Raw genomic sequence first — 15,830 nt, forward strand, 5'->3', positions numbered from 1 at the left:
TCCACACTGTAGGGATTCTATGATACAGATGCACAGGAACACCACCACCTGCACTCACTATCCTGACTTGGAACTACATCCCAAAACCAGCCCAGCTCGTTCCCCCCACCCCCACTGCATCCCAAAACCAGCCCAGCTCGTCCCTGCCTCCCTAACCTGTTCTTCCTCTCACCTAGCCCCTCCTCCCACCTCAAGCCACACCTCCATTTCCCACCTACTAACTTCATCCTGCCTCCTTGACCTGTCCATCCTCCCCAGACTGACCTATCCCCTCCCCACCTCCCCACCTATACTCTCCTCTCCACCTATCTTCTCCTCTATCCATCTTCGTTCTGCCTCCCCCTCTCTCCCTATTTATTTCAGAACCCTCTCCCCACTCCCCTCTCTGATGAAGGGTCTAGGCCCGAAACGTCAGCTTTTGTGCTCCTGAGATGCTGCTTGGCCTGCTGTGTTCTTCCAGCTTCACACTTTGTTATATTGGAAATATCACTATTCCTTCACTATTGCTAAGACAAAATACTGGAATTCCCTTCCTAATGACATTGTGGGTCTTCCTACAGCACAATGACTGCAGCGGTTTGAGAAAGCAGCTCACTACCACCTTCTCAAGGGCAATTAAGGATGAGCAATAAATGCTGGCCCAGCCAGTGACAAATATCCATGAATGAGTAAAACAACAAATCGTTGCACTCATGCATTGTAAAACCTTTATTTAACCATTTATCAGTACATCAAAATCAATCCATCTTTCCATCCAGCTATCTTTCTCATCCACAGATTTCCAAAAATGCTCCCCCTTGATTCAAGAGATGACTTGTTGTTGTAATAAGTATTAGAATCAGGTGTTTATGAAATTATTTTTATACCCGCAGGACCTTAAATATCTGGTAGAGTCAACTCACAACAGCCTTGATCAGCAACAGGTTAAGTCAAAAGCATCATTTTACTATTTCTTCTTCATTTCAGAGCTGTTTTTCATCATTCTTTTCTGTTTCATATTACTAGCTGTATCACTATATTGCAGCCAACTGCAAAAGGAATCAATGTGCCAGCTCTCGAAAGCATTTGTTCAAAGAGAATCAGTCTCTTGAAGATAAAATCTTTGGAAAATTTCCATTCCTTAGATTGCAGTGTTATTTGCCTAAGCCCGTTTGACAGACATTGGCCAAATGTTACATGTTGTCTTGCAGTTTAATTTCTTTGTACCTGATTATTTAAGATGGCTATCTCCCAAACTTTCTTTCCCAAAAGATTATTTTCTTTACAACATTTCTAACTGAAGGATAAAAGTTTAAATTTAATGATGTAATTCTGTACTATAGTGATCGTGTTGCTAATAGATAAGTAACTACTATATTGAGGTGGGGGGAGATAGTAGGAACTTCAGATGCTGGAGAATCTGAGATAACAACATGGTGTGAAGCTGGATGAATGCATCAGGCCAAGCAGCAACAGAGGAGCAGGAAAGCTGACGTTTCGGTCCTAGACCCTTCTTCATAAAATGAATTCATTTTCTGAAGAAGGGTCTAGACCCGAAACGTCAGTTTTCCTGCTCCTCTGATGTTGCTTGCCCTGATGTGTTCATCCAGCTTCACACCATGTTATCTCTATACTATATTGAGTTGCTTGATTTATCATTTCACTGATCTAATCTGGGTTTCTAACTCTCTAAAACATTGCTTTTAAAATATTCACTTTCTGTTATACATCTTTCCATAATCTTTCAGCCCCTTCCCCTGATGAGCCCTTCATTCCTTAACTATGGTGTCCTGTGCATCACCAGTGCTATCCTCCGTTGCATCACAGGTGGCAGAGGACCTCCTTTTTGGGTGATTCAGTTCTTCACCACCTTCACCTCACTTTTCGTTTCCCCACCTTTGACCAGCTGTTCAAAACCAAGCTTTGTGCAGGTTTCATCTTTATTTATTGTTTTGTTGTTTTATTTTCCTTTACAAAGCCCCTTGGGGAACTCAAGCACAATGCTTAAGTATAACGACTGGAGGCAAGATTAAATTGTGGGGAACTTTATTGGGTTATGTAGAGTATCGTGCATTGAGTACCTCTTCCAGGAAGCAACATCTCCAGGAAGGTAGATGTAGAGATTAAGGCCTATGTGAGAATCAGCAAAGCAATATCTGTCTTCGGCGACTCCACACAGTGGGGACTTCCAAACCATCAGCACAGCTATGAAGCTGCCATCCTGCCTACTACTACAAACTATGCCATGGAGACATGGAAGAAAACAGCAGAAATGCAATTCAAATTGTTTATCTTATGGAAGTGTTGCTGACCTAAGATCCTGGGCATCACTTGTAAAGGCAATGTCACCAGCCAAGATGTAATGCAGAGGACTAGTCAGAGGACCCAGAGGACATCATGACTTTGCCAGAGTAGAATGCATACCGTCAGGTGGCCAAAGAAAACCTGGCAAGATGCATTTTAGAAGGACCTTCTAGACTGGGACACCACCTGGTCTGCAGTTAAAGATATTCTGATAGATCGGCTGGTAGCAGAATCTTGCTGCCTTTTGTCTTAGACAGGGCTGAACAAACTGTGCCCAAGTGAGAGAGAATATCTTACTCGTGGAACAAATGATGGATCTGGAAAGTTTGAGATATTCAGAGTTTCCATGGAGTCAGATAGTACTCATGCTGCTTCCTCTCTGACATAATGGAAATGTGGGTATGCTGCAGTCTGCTTACTTATCTATGTACAGAAGTTTCCGTTGATAGTTTCAATTTGGGGATCAATTGTAGTATAAGCTTGCAGGTGACACAAAGCATAGTGGAAATGTGAGCTGGAGGAGGATGCAAAGAGGCTTGAAGAACATTTAGACAGACCGAAATAAGTGGGCAAGAGCTTGGCAATTGAAGCATGATGTGGATAAGTGTGAGGTTATTCACTTTGGCAGGAGGAATGGAGGTGCTGGGTATTTCTTAATTGATGAGAGACTAGAGTGTTCGTGTCTGAAGGGTCCTGTCTGTCCTTGTTTGTAAGTAACTGAAAACTAGTCTTCCACGTGCAGCAAATAATTTGAAACATAAACAGGCATGTTCACCTGTTAAACAAGAGGATTTAAGTATGGGAGGAAGAAGTCTTGAACTGGGGAAACCTTCACCTGGTGCATTGTCTGCAATTCTGATCCCTATATCTAAGGACAGATATACTTGCCATGGAGGAGTACAGTGGAAGTTTACCAGACTGATTCCTGGAATGTTGGGAACTGTCCTATGCAAAGAAATTGAGAAGACTGGACCTGTATTCTCTGGAGTTTAGAAGAATTGAAACAATCGCAGAATGCCACCCATTCCTGCTCCTATTCTACTTGCCACATTACCATTATGCTGTCACATGCTATCTCTACATTCCCCTCAAATGCCCTTCAATGTTTTCTATGTATTCTCCATAACCACACTGTATCTACTATGGGCACACTGTAAGAGCTATAGATTGGAAATGGACATGTAACAATCTTCCAATAACACTTGCTCAAGGACAGCTGTCAGCATAAGTTTCCTGCTGAGATAAATGGTTCTATAGCTTTTGAAATTCAGCTAAACATTCATAATGTCCATTGATGTCAAAGCAAATGGAAATAATAAATGCTATTAAATGGTGCAAAGAAATGGCTATGTTTCTCTGAACTCCTAGATGACCTGTCAATCAAAACAGCCCAAGAACAAGTGCCTGTTTTTTCTCGAAGTGAAAGTTTTGAACCAGTTTTATTTTTCATATTTAAAGCTCTTTCAACATTTAAATCGTTTCACATCTAGAGTTCCCAAGCAATTCCTGGGCCCTGGTCTTCCCCCACTACCAGGCTGCATGCCACGTTCCCCCAAAACTGATGGTATGTGCAAATGGTGATTTAATGCGGCGCACATGCTATTGTCACTAAATCCATCTGTTTTTTGTCAATGAAAATATTTCAGGACCAAGTAACTATTTTTGTTTTTGGTTTTCTGTTTGGATTTGTGTTCCCTCATTATTCAGAACTCCTCTGAGAGGCTTTCAACCACATCAACTTATGGAAGGGGCACAACTCCGCGAAAATAGGGAGAGGGTTTAAAGAGACCATCCCACATTGGAGCCAGCATGGATAGGAATGCTACTTGTGAACTCACTACCTGCTCTTTTACACCACTTTGGGGAAAATTGTCAGAAATAGGAATGAGGGCAGAGGTTGATTTATACCTGCCATTTTAAATGGACTTCCAAATCAGTCTGATTTACAAAAACACAGGTCAAAGTCTCACTTTCACTACTTTCTGCACCTCTCAGGAACTCCCATGAAAACCTCCTGACCACATTTTGAAGTTTTTACAATACACCATTTGTAGCATGATAGCACAGAGAACTGAGAGACCACTTGAGTATAAATAAAACAAAAATAAATAAAGCCATATAAAGTGCAAAAATGTTTAAATAAGGTTTGGAGGGTGTGTGTTCAAATACAGAAAGTGTGACTTAACAAAGTTGGTGATCTGCAAGTAAACATAGCCACTTGGGAATAGACATGTTGTGGTGATAACTGAGAATGGCTCACAAAATGAGAGGATTGGAAAATTTGAAGAAATGATAGTCACATTTTCCCAGAGGTCGCAATTAGAGACGCAACTGTTGCTGAGTTTAATCTGAGGGTCACCACAGTTCAGGTGAGGTTGAGAACACTGGGTCTTCATGGTGACCTCAGCCAGTTTAGAAATTGACCTCAGGTTGTTGACGTCACCTTTGTAATGGACCAGATCAAGTCACCTCACAAGATATTGAGAAGATAGCCTAGAGCCTGACCTTTACTTATTTTGAAGGTAAGTGCCAGGCATTGCATTCAGAATGCAAATCAATTGATCAAGCTATGAGATTTCAAGCAAGTCACCCTGTTATTAAAATACAACAAAAGAAAAAGTAATAAAGAAAATAATTGGCTTTGCTGTAACTCTGTTGGAAAATTTACCAAAATAATAGGTTCTTTTACTACTAAACAGTAACTGTTCCAATGTAGTAACATCCTCTAAACACACCCTTGACAAAGGCTAATTCAGAAAAACAGGTAGTCTCACATGCAACTGCAGGAGCAGGAAAAGAACCTCCAGGTTTTAGCTATAACCAGGAGAGGAGAAACAGCTTCCATACCCAGTTTCAAGAACCCAGCAGCAACTGTTACTGAAACTAAAAATCCTGGTTCTATGGGAGTTTGACCCCTCCCATTAAGGCTGTTTCTGTTGTTCCAACTTTAAGAAAATAAACCTCTCTTCAAAAAAAAAGGACAAAATACACCTCTCAAAACCATAGAATCACCACACTCTGCACTGCAAACCAGCCATCCAACTGAGCTAACCAACCCCAACATTCCTGTATTCAGGAAAGATAAGGCAGGATTGAGTAAAAAGAGGCAATGGTTTAAAATAATAGAGTGCTTGGAAGGAAGAATGTCTTGGTTGATTCAAAGACAAAATCTACTTGTTCAGAGTTAAGAAATAATGAAGTAGCTAATATATAGGTCTGAAAGATCTAAGGCTTTGAATAGAAGAGTGAAAATCAAAAGTTCAGAGACCTCAATTTGGGAGGAAAGGTTGAAGGCCGAAGGGGGAGTAGAAATGAGAGGTCTTGGGATCTCTGGAGTGGTAGAGCTTGATGGCATTGGAGGTGATTTAGCTGGGAAAGGTTGATATGTACCTGATTGTGAGAGATCACAGGATCCAGCAAATAAGCAGCATTTAGTCTCTGCCTTCCTGTAATTACTGAGAATTCTTGAGGCTCAGGAATCCCATCCCATTTAAAATAACAATGCTAGATAAAGGTGAGGCATGCTCCCTCATTTTATAATCTTAAATTGCTAACCTGGCTGCTAACAGTGGATTGGCAGCCTTTTCCTGTCAGGGACAGGGTGGGTCAGGATATCAGATTCCACACTCCAACTACCCAATCCAATCCAAACTCTATCCAACTCAACTATTATCTATCCCAATCCAACCCAACCATATTACCCAACCCATTCTTTCAGGATAAACTTCCCTCTAAATATCCAGCGAGAATGAATGACCAATGGAAAAGTATTTATTAATAAGAGAGCTAGGATGGATTTGTAAAAGAAAGATTATATTTGAATAACTCAATTCCTCTTTTTTAATGAGCTAATAGGATGTATAAGAACAGTCCAACTGTTATGTATATGTACTTTGAACAGGTATGATGAAGTATGAGGTATTAGCTTGTTAACAAAATTGAAGCCCGTCGGATAAAAAGAGAATTAGCAGCACCAATACAAAATAGGGACTGAAATCATAGAGTTGGTGAAGAGCTGTTTTTCAAAGTGGCGAGATGCTGATGTCTCCCAGGATTCCATGTTAGGACCGCTGCTGTTTTCAATATGTATTAATGATGTGGACCTGAGGTACAAGGCACAAGTTACGAATTTGCAGCTGAAATGAAACTTGGAGGTTAAAATAAAGGTATAGTCGTCATAGTCCAGAAATAAAACAGTGAAAAAGATAGCTATAGAATGGTAAAATGGATACGAGATGCATTTGGAAACTTTGGAAGCCAGATGCTGAGTAGTCTGAAGTGACAATTTCAATTCTAAAATTGAGGAAAGACAACACAAGCTAAATTATACAATTTTAAACTGGGTGCAAGAAGAGAGATGCCTGGAAGTGTTTGTGCACTAATCATTGAAGGTTGAAAGACAGGGTAACAAAGCAGTTTAGAAAGCACATGGGATGCTGGGCTTTTTAAATAGATACAGAGTACAAAAACCAGGAGGCTATGTCAAACCTATGGAAAAAAGTAGTTTAGCATCAGATAAAGTATGTATTCAAGTCTCGAAACCATGCATTAGGAAGGCTGTGAAGACTATGGATAAGGTACAGAAGAAAAAATTTACTTGGAATTATTCCAGGAATAAGGGATGATATTTTTAATGGATAGACTGCAGAAATTGTGGTTGTTCTGTTCTAAACAGGAGGTTTCATTATAGGTATGAAAAACCATGACTTGTTTAGATGGAGGAAATACAGGGAATATGTTAAAAAGACAATGCCAGAGAACATGGATTTAAGAGAGTTACGTAAACAAAAAAAAGAGTTTACATGAGGATTTTCTTGCCCCTGTGAGTGATTAAAATTGAAATGATCAAGTGGCAGAATAGATTAAATGATTTTCAAAAGTAAATAATATAATACTTCAAGGAGAAGGACCATTGTAGGAATACCGTAAAAGAGCAGAGGACTAGGTCTAACTGTATTGTCCTTTTGTTAGCTATAATGAACTAACCCCTTCAAGTAAGGACAATCCTAGGAACCTGTCCTTTTCAGTAATGATCTTTGCAGTTGCTGCCTGATCTAAGAGTTAAAGTTCTAAACTGGAATAAAGGCAATTTTGACGATATTACGCAAGATCTTTCCAAAGCCGACTGGGGGTGGCTATTCGAAGGTAAAGGGCTGGTTGGAAAGTGAGAGGCCTTCAAAAATGAGATAATGGAAGTCCAGAGGCAGTATGTTCCTCTTAGTGTGAGGGGCAAGGCTGGTAGATGTAGTGAATGCTGGAGAGTGAGAGAAATTGAGGTTCTAGTCAAGGAGAAAAAAAGGAAGCATATTTCAGGTATAGACAGCCGGGATCAAGTGAATCCCTAAAAAAGTATGAGGGCAGTAGGAATATATTCAAGAGGGAAATCAGGAGGGTAAAATGGGGATATGAGATAGCTTTGGCAAATAGGGTTAAAGAGAATCCAAAGAAATTCTACAAGTATGTAATGGACAAAAGTGTAACTAGGGAGAGAAGAGGACCCCTTAAAAATCAACTTGGTCATCTATGTGTGGAACAACAGGAGATTGATGAGATACTAAATGAGTATTTTGCATCAGTATTTAATGTAGAGAAGGATATGGAATTTAGGGAATTGGAGAAATAGTGACATCTTGAAAAGTGTCCATGTTACAGAGGAGGAGGTGCTGGATGTCTTAAAACACATAAAGGTGGATAAATCCCTTTGGCCTGAAGAGGTGTATCCCAGAATTTTTGAAAAGCTAGGGAAGAGATTGCTGGGCTCCTTGCTGAGATATTTGTATCATCAGTAACCACAGGTGAGGTGATGGAAGGCTGGAGGGTGGCCAATGTGGTGGTATTAAGAAAGGTGATAAGGAAAAGCCAGGGAACTATAGACTGGTCAGCCTGACGTCAGTGGTGGATAAGTTGTTGGAGGGGATTCTGAAGGACAGGATTTACATGCACTCGAAAAGATAAGGACTGATTAGGGATAGTTAATATGGCTTTGTGTGAGTCTCACAAATTTGATTGAGTTTCTTGAAGAAGTGTCAAAGAAGATTGATGAAGGCAATGCAGTGGATGTTATCTATATGGACTCTTTGGCAGGGAAAATCAGGGCAGGACTTACACATTTAATTGTAGAGTTCCTGGGAGTGTTGCAGAACAAAGAAACCACAGTCACATAAAAATAAATTACTTAAATAAGAGTTCACCTTCTGTTCAGATTGAGGTCTTCAGTTCAGGACTTCTGTAAGGTCTCTTCAAGGTGCTCCGCTCTGGAAACAGCAACAACAATGGCAATGCCCTGAGAGACCCTGGCTGCGCTGCCACCGTCGCCTCACCATTGCCGACTGGGTGCTGGTGGTTACTGCTGTGAGGGGTTTCCACTCCAGGCACCGCCACTGCCTAGCATCTTGACGCTATGCTTACTGCCACCAAGAGTCCAGGCTCTGGGCCTACTTCTGCCAGGCATCCAGGCTCCAGGCCTATCACCATCAATTGTCCAGGCTCCAGATTATAGCCGCCAGGAGTCTGGGTCCATACCATCGACGCTGTAGCCACCACACCACTCCGGCCTCAAAGATGAAGAAGAAAGGAAGAGGAAAAGAAAACAAAATGTAAAATGCAGAGAGAAAATGATGCCACAGGCCTGAAGTGGACAAGCTCCAATAAGCCTGAATATTACCTACCGTGCTAGTGACATCTTTTGAAGGTGCTGAGGGCAATGGCCTGGTGGTATTATCGCTGGACTGTTAATCCAGAGACCCAGGTAATGTTCTAGGGACCCATGTTCGAATCCTACCATAGCAATTTGAATTCAATAAGTATCTGGATTTAAGAATCTAATGATGACCGTGAATCCATTTCTGATTGTTGGATAAACCCATCTGGTTCACTAATGTCCTTTAGGGAAGGAAACTGCCACCCTTACCTGATCGGGCCTACATGGTACTCCAGACCCACAGCAATGTGGTTGACTCTTAACTGCCCTCTGGGCAATTAAGGATGAGCAAGAAATGCTGGCCTGGTCAGCTACGCCCTCATCCCACGAGTGAATTAAAAAATCGTCAGCAGTGGACAGTCCCGATTGTAGGATACAGGATAGGCCATGCTCTGCTCAGCTGAATGTAGATTCTGACAGAGAGTCATCCACAAAAAGGAAACTTGTTGAGCAGGAATAGGAATGCGTGTTATAATTTTCAGAGCCTGTGGGTGCTCTAGGGCAGAGATATGGAGCAGTCCATTTGTAGTCTGAGTGCTGTGATGTATCAAGCTGCTTTGATTTCCAAATCAGTGGATAAGGAATATTATAATAACATAATTCACCTAATATGGAGAATCAAATGCAGGAGCCTACTGAATGGATTTTTGTAACTGCCATTTGGCCTATACATTCAATCTATCACTTTACACAGGATGTAGCAAGCTTCACCTTGGTGATTGAAGCTCCCACTGAAATGCAGTCATGCAGCATGCACCATGACCAAGGTGAAGTGCAGGTGGGCCCCAAAGTGAAAGTTAGAAATTGACACATGGAACTGGAGACTATTCTCAAAGCATTCTCACTTCTCTGCCCCTCAGCCTCCTACTCTCTCCTCTCAGCAAACATAAACTTCCACATGCGGCTTCCTTCCCTGCATGTATTGGCTCCAGTACCCACAGAACATATGCACGGGTGGCTCATTTGTCAGAGCAGGGGAATGAGCACATATGACAGTAAGAAAAAAGAGCAGAAGCAGACCTTTCAGTCTGTCAACCCTGCTGCACCATTCCGTTAGATCATGGCTGATTTGTTTGTGCTTCAAATACTATATTCCTATCCATTCCCCATAACCCTTGATTCTTTTGTGCAACAATCTACCTCTGTCACAAAAATTTGGTCAAGTTGAATGAGTGGGCAGATGTACGGCAGATGAATATTAATGCAGATAAATGTGAGGCTATTCACTTTGGGAGCAAAAACAGGAAGGCAGATTATTGACTGAATGGTGATAGATTGGGAAAGGGAGGGTACAATGAGATCTGGGTGTCCTCATTCACTAGTCACTGAAAGTAAGCATTGCAAGTGGTGCAGAATGTAAATAATATGTTGACCAGCATAGCGAGAGGATTTGAGTACAGGAGCAGGGATGTCTTGCTCAATTGAATAGGGCCTTGGTGTGACCTTACCTGGAGTACTGTGTGTAGTTTTGGTCTCCTTTTCTGAGGAAGGATGCCCTAGCTATGGAGTGCAATAAAGGTTTATCAGACTAATTCCTGGGAGGGCAGGACTGATGTATGAAGAGAGACTGGATTGGTTAGGACTATATTTGTGGGAGTTTAAAAGAACAAAGAGGGAATCTCATAGAAATGATGGTAGTGTGACAGGATTTGACAGGGTAAATGCAGGAAAGATGTTCCCAATAGTCAGGGAGTCTAGAACGAAGGATCACAGTTTAAAGGTATGAGGTAGACCATATGTATCTTGAAATCCAAATGGTCTAACCAGATTGTAAAGCATGGATAGGGTCTGAATTTGACAAATTGATTTCTGGCCAGGAACATGAATGGTGTTGTGGCTGTGGACATAGGATTTACCTCAAGCAATACAGTCCCAAGAAATTATGTCAGCTGAAACATGCCTGGAAAAGGCTGTTTTGAACTTCTCCCAGTGAACGTTGCAGGCACCCTGGCCATATCTTGGTCTGGAGGAACAGGATTTTCTCAACTGCATCTTTCTTAACCTGCAGCTCAGTTCTTCTCTGCACTACAATGTTGCAGAGGGCACAGTGGATCGCAGCTATCTGAGAAGGGAGAAACAACCCAACTGGTGAATGCTACACACCGGTCTGACTGGACTTGTATATTTTAAGTGGAGGTCCCATATGACCAGGATATCCATCCTGCTGTGTTCATCCAGCTCTACAACATGTTATCTCATTTCCAAGTATTAGTGTTTTTCCCTTGGGATTCGTGAGTCCTCTGTGTGCATACTGAAGGGTAGCTCTAGGTCTCTGGAGGCGCCTGAATTCTCACTGTTCCATTGTTGGCATCATTCCTTGTGAAAAGATGTGGGATGATGTGACTGTCACAGAATGAATGAATCATGGCAGCATATTGTGCACAGACATACAGGATAACCTCCTGGTGGTCAGAAACCAGCTGAACATTGAGAGAATGCCTTTCTCATGATAAATGCTTTAGGATGAGCTAAGGAGCTGCCTTTCTTGCCACGTGTACAGTAAGTGTCTTCCCTGTAATTGTGGGAATCGAGAGACTGCGGTGAGTGGAACACATTCTGTTTCTGAACAGTTTCATCAACATCAAAGTAAGTATAAAGCTGAACTTGGAAAAGAGTGCATTGATCACCTGAGTAATGAACTTGTGGGCAGCAAATTGTTGAATCCAATAAATGTCACCTGGAAGAAGCTAGAGATGAAAGGATTAGGACTATAGTGAACTATGATGGGCTTAGTGTGTGTACATAGTCTCATGGCATGCATGAAATGAAGTAACCTTCAAAAGAATCCTCCTACACAAAGACAGAACACAAGGATATTTCATGGAATCTTCCCAGCCACTGAATGACAAGGACATTAGCGAGAAAGTTAGGAGAATAATGTGGGATAGGCATGGTGAAAATGCTCAACATCGAGAGTAAACAATCCCATTTTCCAACCAAGTCTCGAACTGCGAAATGAAATTCTCACTCGTGAGTGGTAACAGGCCTGTTTGCATCCTTTAACATATATTACATATCACTTACAGTTAACGTCATCTCATTAACATGCCGTTTCCCGCAGCGAAGAAACTGGACCGTGACAATTCCTAACGTGCAATTCAGAGCGGGTATGTGGCATTTCCGGCTTGCCACTTGCTTCTCTCAACCTCCACCTTGGACAGAAGTCACCAGGATCTCAGGACACCTTCTATGGAAAACAGTCACACAAATCCTTAATCCCTGGAGTTGGGAATCTGACATGTACCAGCCTTATCACATCCTCACATGTGGCCAGGGAGTAACATATGGAGTTTAACTTAGATAATTGTGAGATGCTATATTTTGGAAAGGCAAATCAGGGCAGGATTTATACATTTAATGGTAAGATCCTGGGGAGTTCTGCTAAACAAAAATACTTTGGGGGACTTTATAGTTCCTTGAAAATGGAGTCACAGGTAGAGAGGGTAGTGAGAAGGTGTTTGGTACAATTGCCCTTATTGGTCAGTGCATTGAGTATAGGAATTGGGAGGTTATGCTGAGGCTGTACAGGACATTTGTGAGGCCACTTTTAGAATACTTATTCAAATCTGATCTCCATGCTATGTGAAGAATGTTGCGAAACTTGAAAGGATTCAGAAAAGATTTACAAGCATGTTGCCAGGGTTGGGGGGTGGTTTGAGCTATAGGAGGGCCTCAATTGGCTCAGGCTATTTTCCCTGGGGCATCAGAAGCTGAGGGCTGACCTCATAGTGGTTTATAAAATCATGAAGGACGTGGATAGGGTGAATAACTAAGGTCTTTTTCCCTGGATAGGAGAGTCCAAAGCTAGTGTGGATAGGTTTGAGGTGAGAGGGGAAGCATTTAAAAGGGACCTAAGGGACAACATTTTCACGCAGAGGGTGGTGCATGTATGGAATGAGCTGCCAGCTCTTGAGGCTAGTACAGTTACAATATTTAAAGGGTATCTAGATGGTTACATGAATAGGAAGTGTTTAAAGGGTTATTAGCCAAATGCTGGCAAATGGGATTTAGATTAATTTAAGATATCTCGTTGCATGGATGAGTTGGTCTGAAGGGTCTGTTTCCATGCGGTACATTTCTATGACTCCATGTATTGTCTCTGACCCACTTATGAGATGATTCTGCATTCCCATGCTACATTTGGAATGCTCTGGCAGCTCTTATTACGTTTCTGCTGCTGCTGCTGCCAGGACTCTGCCCACTGATGCCCAGCTCATAGACCAGGGTGCTCCTCGGGGGACCTCGCATGGTCTCTTAGTGCTCACTCACTTTGTGCCTACTTGGTTCTCATAGCAGCCTTGCCTTTTGTTTTTAATTATTTGTTCGCAGGATGAGGGCGTCACTGGCTGGGCCAGCATTCCCATCCCCAATTGCCCAGAGGGCAGTTAAAAGTCAACCTCATTGCTGTGGGTCGGGAGTCACATGTAGGATGGCAGTTTCCTTCCCTAAAAAGGCATTTTTCCCTAACAGTTGTTCACGGTCATCATTAGATATCTTAATTCCAGATTTTTTTTTAAAGCTGAATTCAAACCGGATTCAATATTGTGTTCCCAGAGTATTACCTGGGCCTCTGAATTAGCATTTACTCTTGCCTTGCTTTGCCTCATCTTTTTGCACATTTCTCCCACAGCCAGAGGTTAAATGCCAAGGTATTTGTGTCCTACCTTGCCTTGCCTTTTATCGCAGACACAAGATCAGGCAGTTTGTCGTGGCTGTCGGCAGTGGTCAGTCAAGTAGGTAGATATAATGCTGCCCAGCAGTATACTACACCAGTCCCACATGTGCACATGTACCAGCAGCTTACACAGCAAACATATGGCATGTGCTTCAGGTAAATGGCCATATTTCAGAGTCTAGTCAAACACTTAAAAACTCTCGAGTCTTGTCTAACACCAGTCAGGAAGTCCCGGCACAATAAGTCAAGGGTGGCCTCCGATCTCAGTCTGGGGCTTAGGCACAGTCAGTCGGCCACTTGGAGTGGCCAGGAGATCCGTGCCCCTCGAATCTGTGGACTACAGTCAGCCCTTCCGTTCTAGTGCAAATAGTGTGGGGAGTCACAGGAAGTCATTTGGGAAGCTGCACAGATTTCGGTCAGGAGTCTGGTCAGTCATTAGTTGGGGCTACTTGTCCAATTCTGTCAATGGGATGGGCCACAGACAGTCCTAGGAGTTTGTCCACTACATGTCGAGGTGGGGTTATCAGAGTCAATTCTGGGACTTGGAGGCAATATGCTGGGATTCAGGGGAAATAATAGTTGTGAAGGGATGGGAAAATCAACAGATAAGTGGGGGAAGCAACAGAACACGGAAGTGAAGGGGGTAATGTGGGTGTTGGGTCATCGACAGACACCAGCCTGGTTGCAATGGGGGACCGGACATGGCTTTATTTGGCATAACAAGGTGTGGAGCTGGAGGAACACAGCGGGCCAGGCACCATCAGAAATTTGTGAGGAAGGGTCCAGACCAGAAACATCAGCTTCCCTGCTCCTCCGATGCTGCTTGGCCTGCTGTGTTCATCCAGCTCCACACCTTGTTATCTCAGACTCCAGTATCAGCAGTTCCTATTCTGGCATGTTGACTTATTAGCGGCTCAAGAAGTAATGTGGGAAGATGAACAGTTAGATGAATGGATTTGGTGGGAATGTGGGCAAGTTCTAGGGATTGACGAGGGTAGGCAACTAAGAAAGGAAAGTGTACATTTGAATGACTGAGTCTGAAATGCACTGTATGAAGCACAACTGCTGTTTCTTTCCTACCATTAGTGTGCAAAGGAAATGGAAGTGACTGCCACCACACCCTGAGAGGGTGGAGTAAGTCTTTCATTCTATGAGAGAGGTGACTTCAGTATTGAGGATTGTGAGGCCCTTCAAATGGCAATAGCTTTACACAATCACCCATACAGTATTGGTGAAAGACAACTGTGAGCACTACGTGGTTAAGTGGACCGTGGACAGTAATCTAGTGTATGGCCTACAAACCGTGACCCTAAGCACCTCTGACCAATCGATCAATCCCAGTAATGGCTGTGATGTACAAGCAATGTACTGCAGTCTGGAAAGATTCACCCTTGTTGCCAAAGTTGCAAACACGTTCCAAATTCCCATGGTTAGCCCACGCTGCTCATTCTCATACCTTGGATCATTGTGTTACGTTAAGGATGACGAGACTGGCAGCGTTGGGTACTTCCAGCATGTATGAAATTACAATGAATTGGACCATAAAGGTATGCTGCATAGGTAAAGGTATACTTCAGAAGATAGCATGAGGAAACTCACTAGGCGTTGAGGAGAGACAGACTCCAAAAAAACTCATCAAAATTGACAATTAAATGATTTCTGGTAAAATTAAGCAAATCTTATTTTTACAGTGGCAGTTTTCAAACTTTGGTAAAATGTCTGACATTTTCATCTTTAAAATGTTCACTCTTGAATACATTTGAAACGTAGATTTTTAAATTTCATGGTTCATCATTTTGGCAATGGAAAGCACGATCAGTGAGCAGTATATGCTTCTTTGCAAACATCTGGGCAAAGATGATACAACATGCAGACTTTAAGTTTCAGTATCTGCAGTTTAATGTGGGTTTGGCTGTTTACTGCTGATTGTTAGAGGCCTAGCTGCTTTTTAAATCTTTTCATATGTAGATGATAAAGATACAGCAGACAACCAAGGTCGTTTAGATATTAGAATTGTATGTAAAATTGCCGGATATATGCTCACTTATCTTCAGTACATCAAGAACTAACAAATTGCTTCCTTTAATTGATAATACACTAGTCATACAACTAGAGCTGCCTTGTCTGCTAAAGCAGTTGAAAGCTGACGTTTCGGGCCTAGACCCTTCTTCA

The 15,830-nt window shown here is 42.3% G+C and overlaps 1 protein-coding gene across 6 annotated transcripts in view; it reads left to right on the forward strand.

Annotated features, from left to right (window-relative positions):
• mypn (myopalladin) overlaps positions 1–15,830 on the forward strand; it is a 284,569-nt gene that overhangs the window by 228,022 nt on the left and 40,717 nt on the right. For 5 of the 6 annotated variants that reach the window (XM_059653169.1, XM_059653168.1, XM_059653171.1 and 2 more), the window contains one exon: positions 873–923. The exons of the other annotated variant lie outside the window; for it this stretch is intronic. In XM_059653169.1, the coding sequence (XP_059509152.1) occupies positions 873–923 (51 nt within the window). The remainder of the gene's footprint in view (positions 1–872; positions 924–15,830) is intronic. 6 annotated transcript variants of the gene reach the window in all.

The sequence above is a fragment of the Stegostoma tigrinum genome, chromosome 20 (assembly GCF_030684315.1).
Source record: "Stegostoma tigrinum isolate sSteTig4 chromosome 20, sSteTig4.hap1, whole genome shotgun sequence".
NCBI lineage: Eukaryota > Metazoa > Chordata > Chondrichthyes > Orectolobiformes > Stegostomatidae > Stegostoma > Stegostoma tigrinum.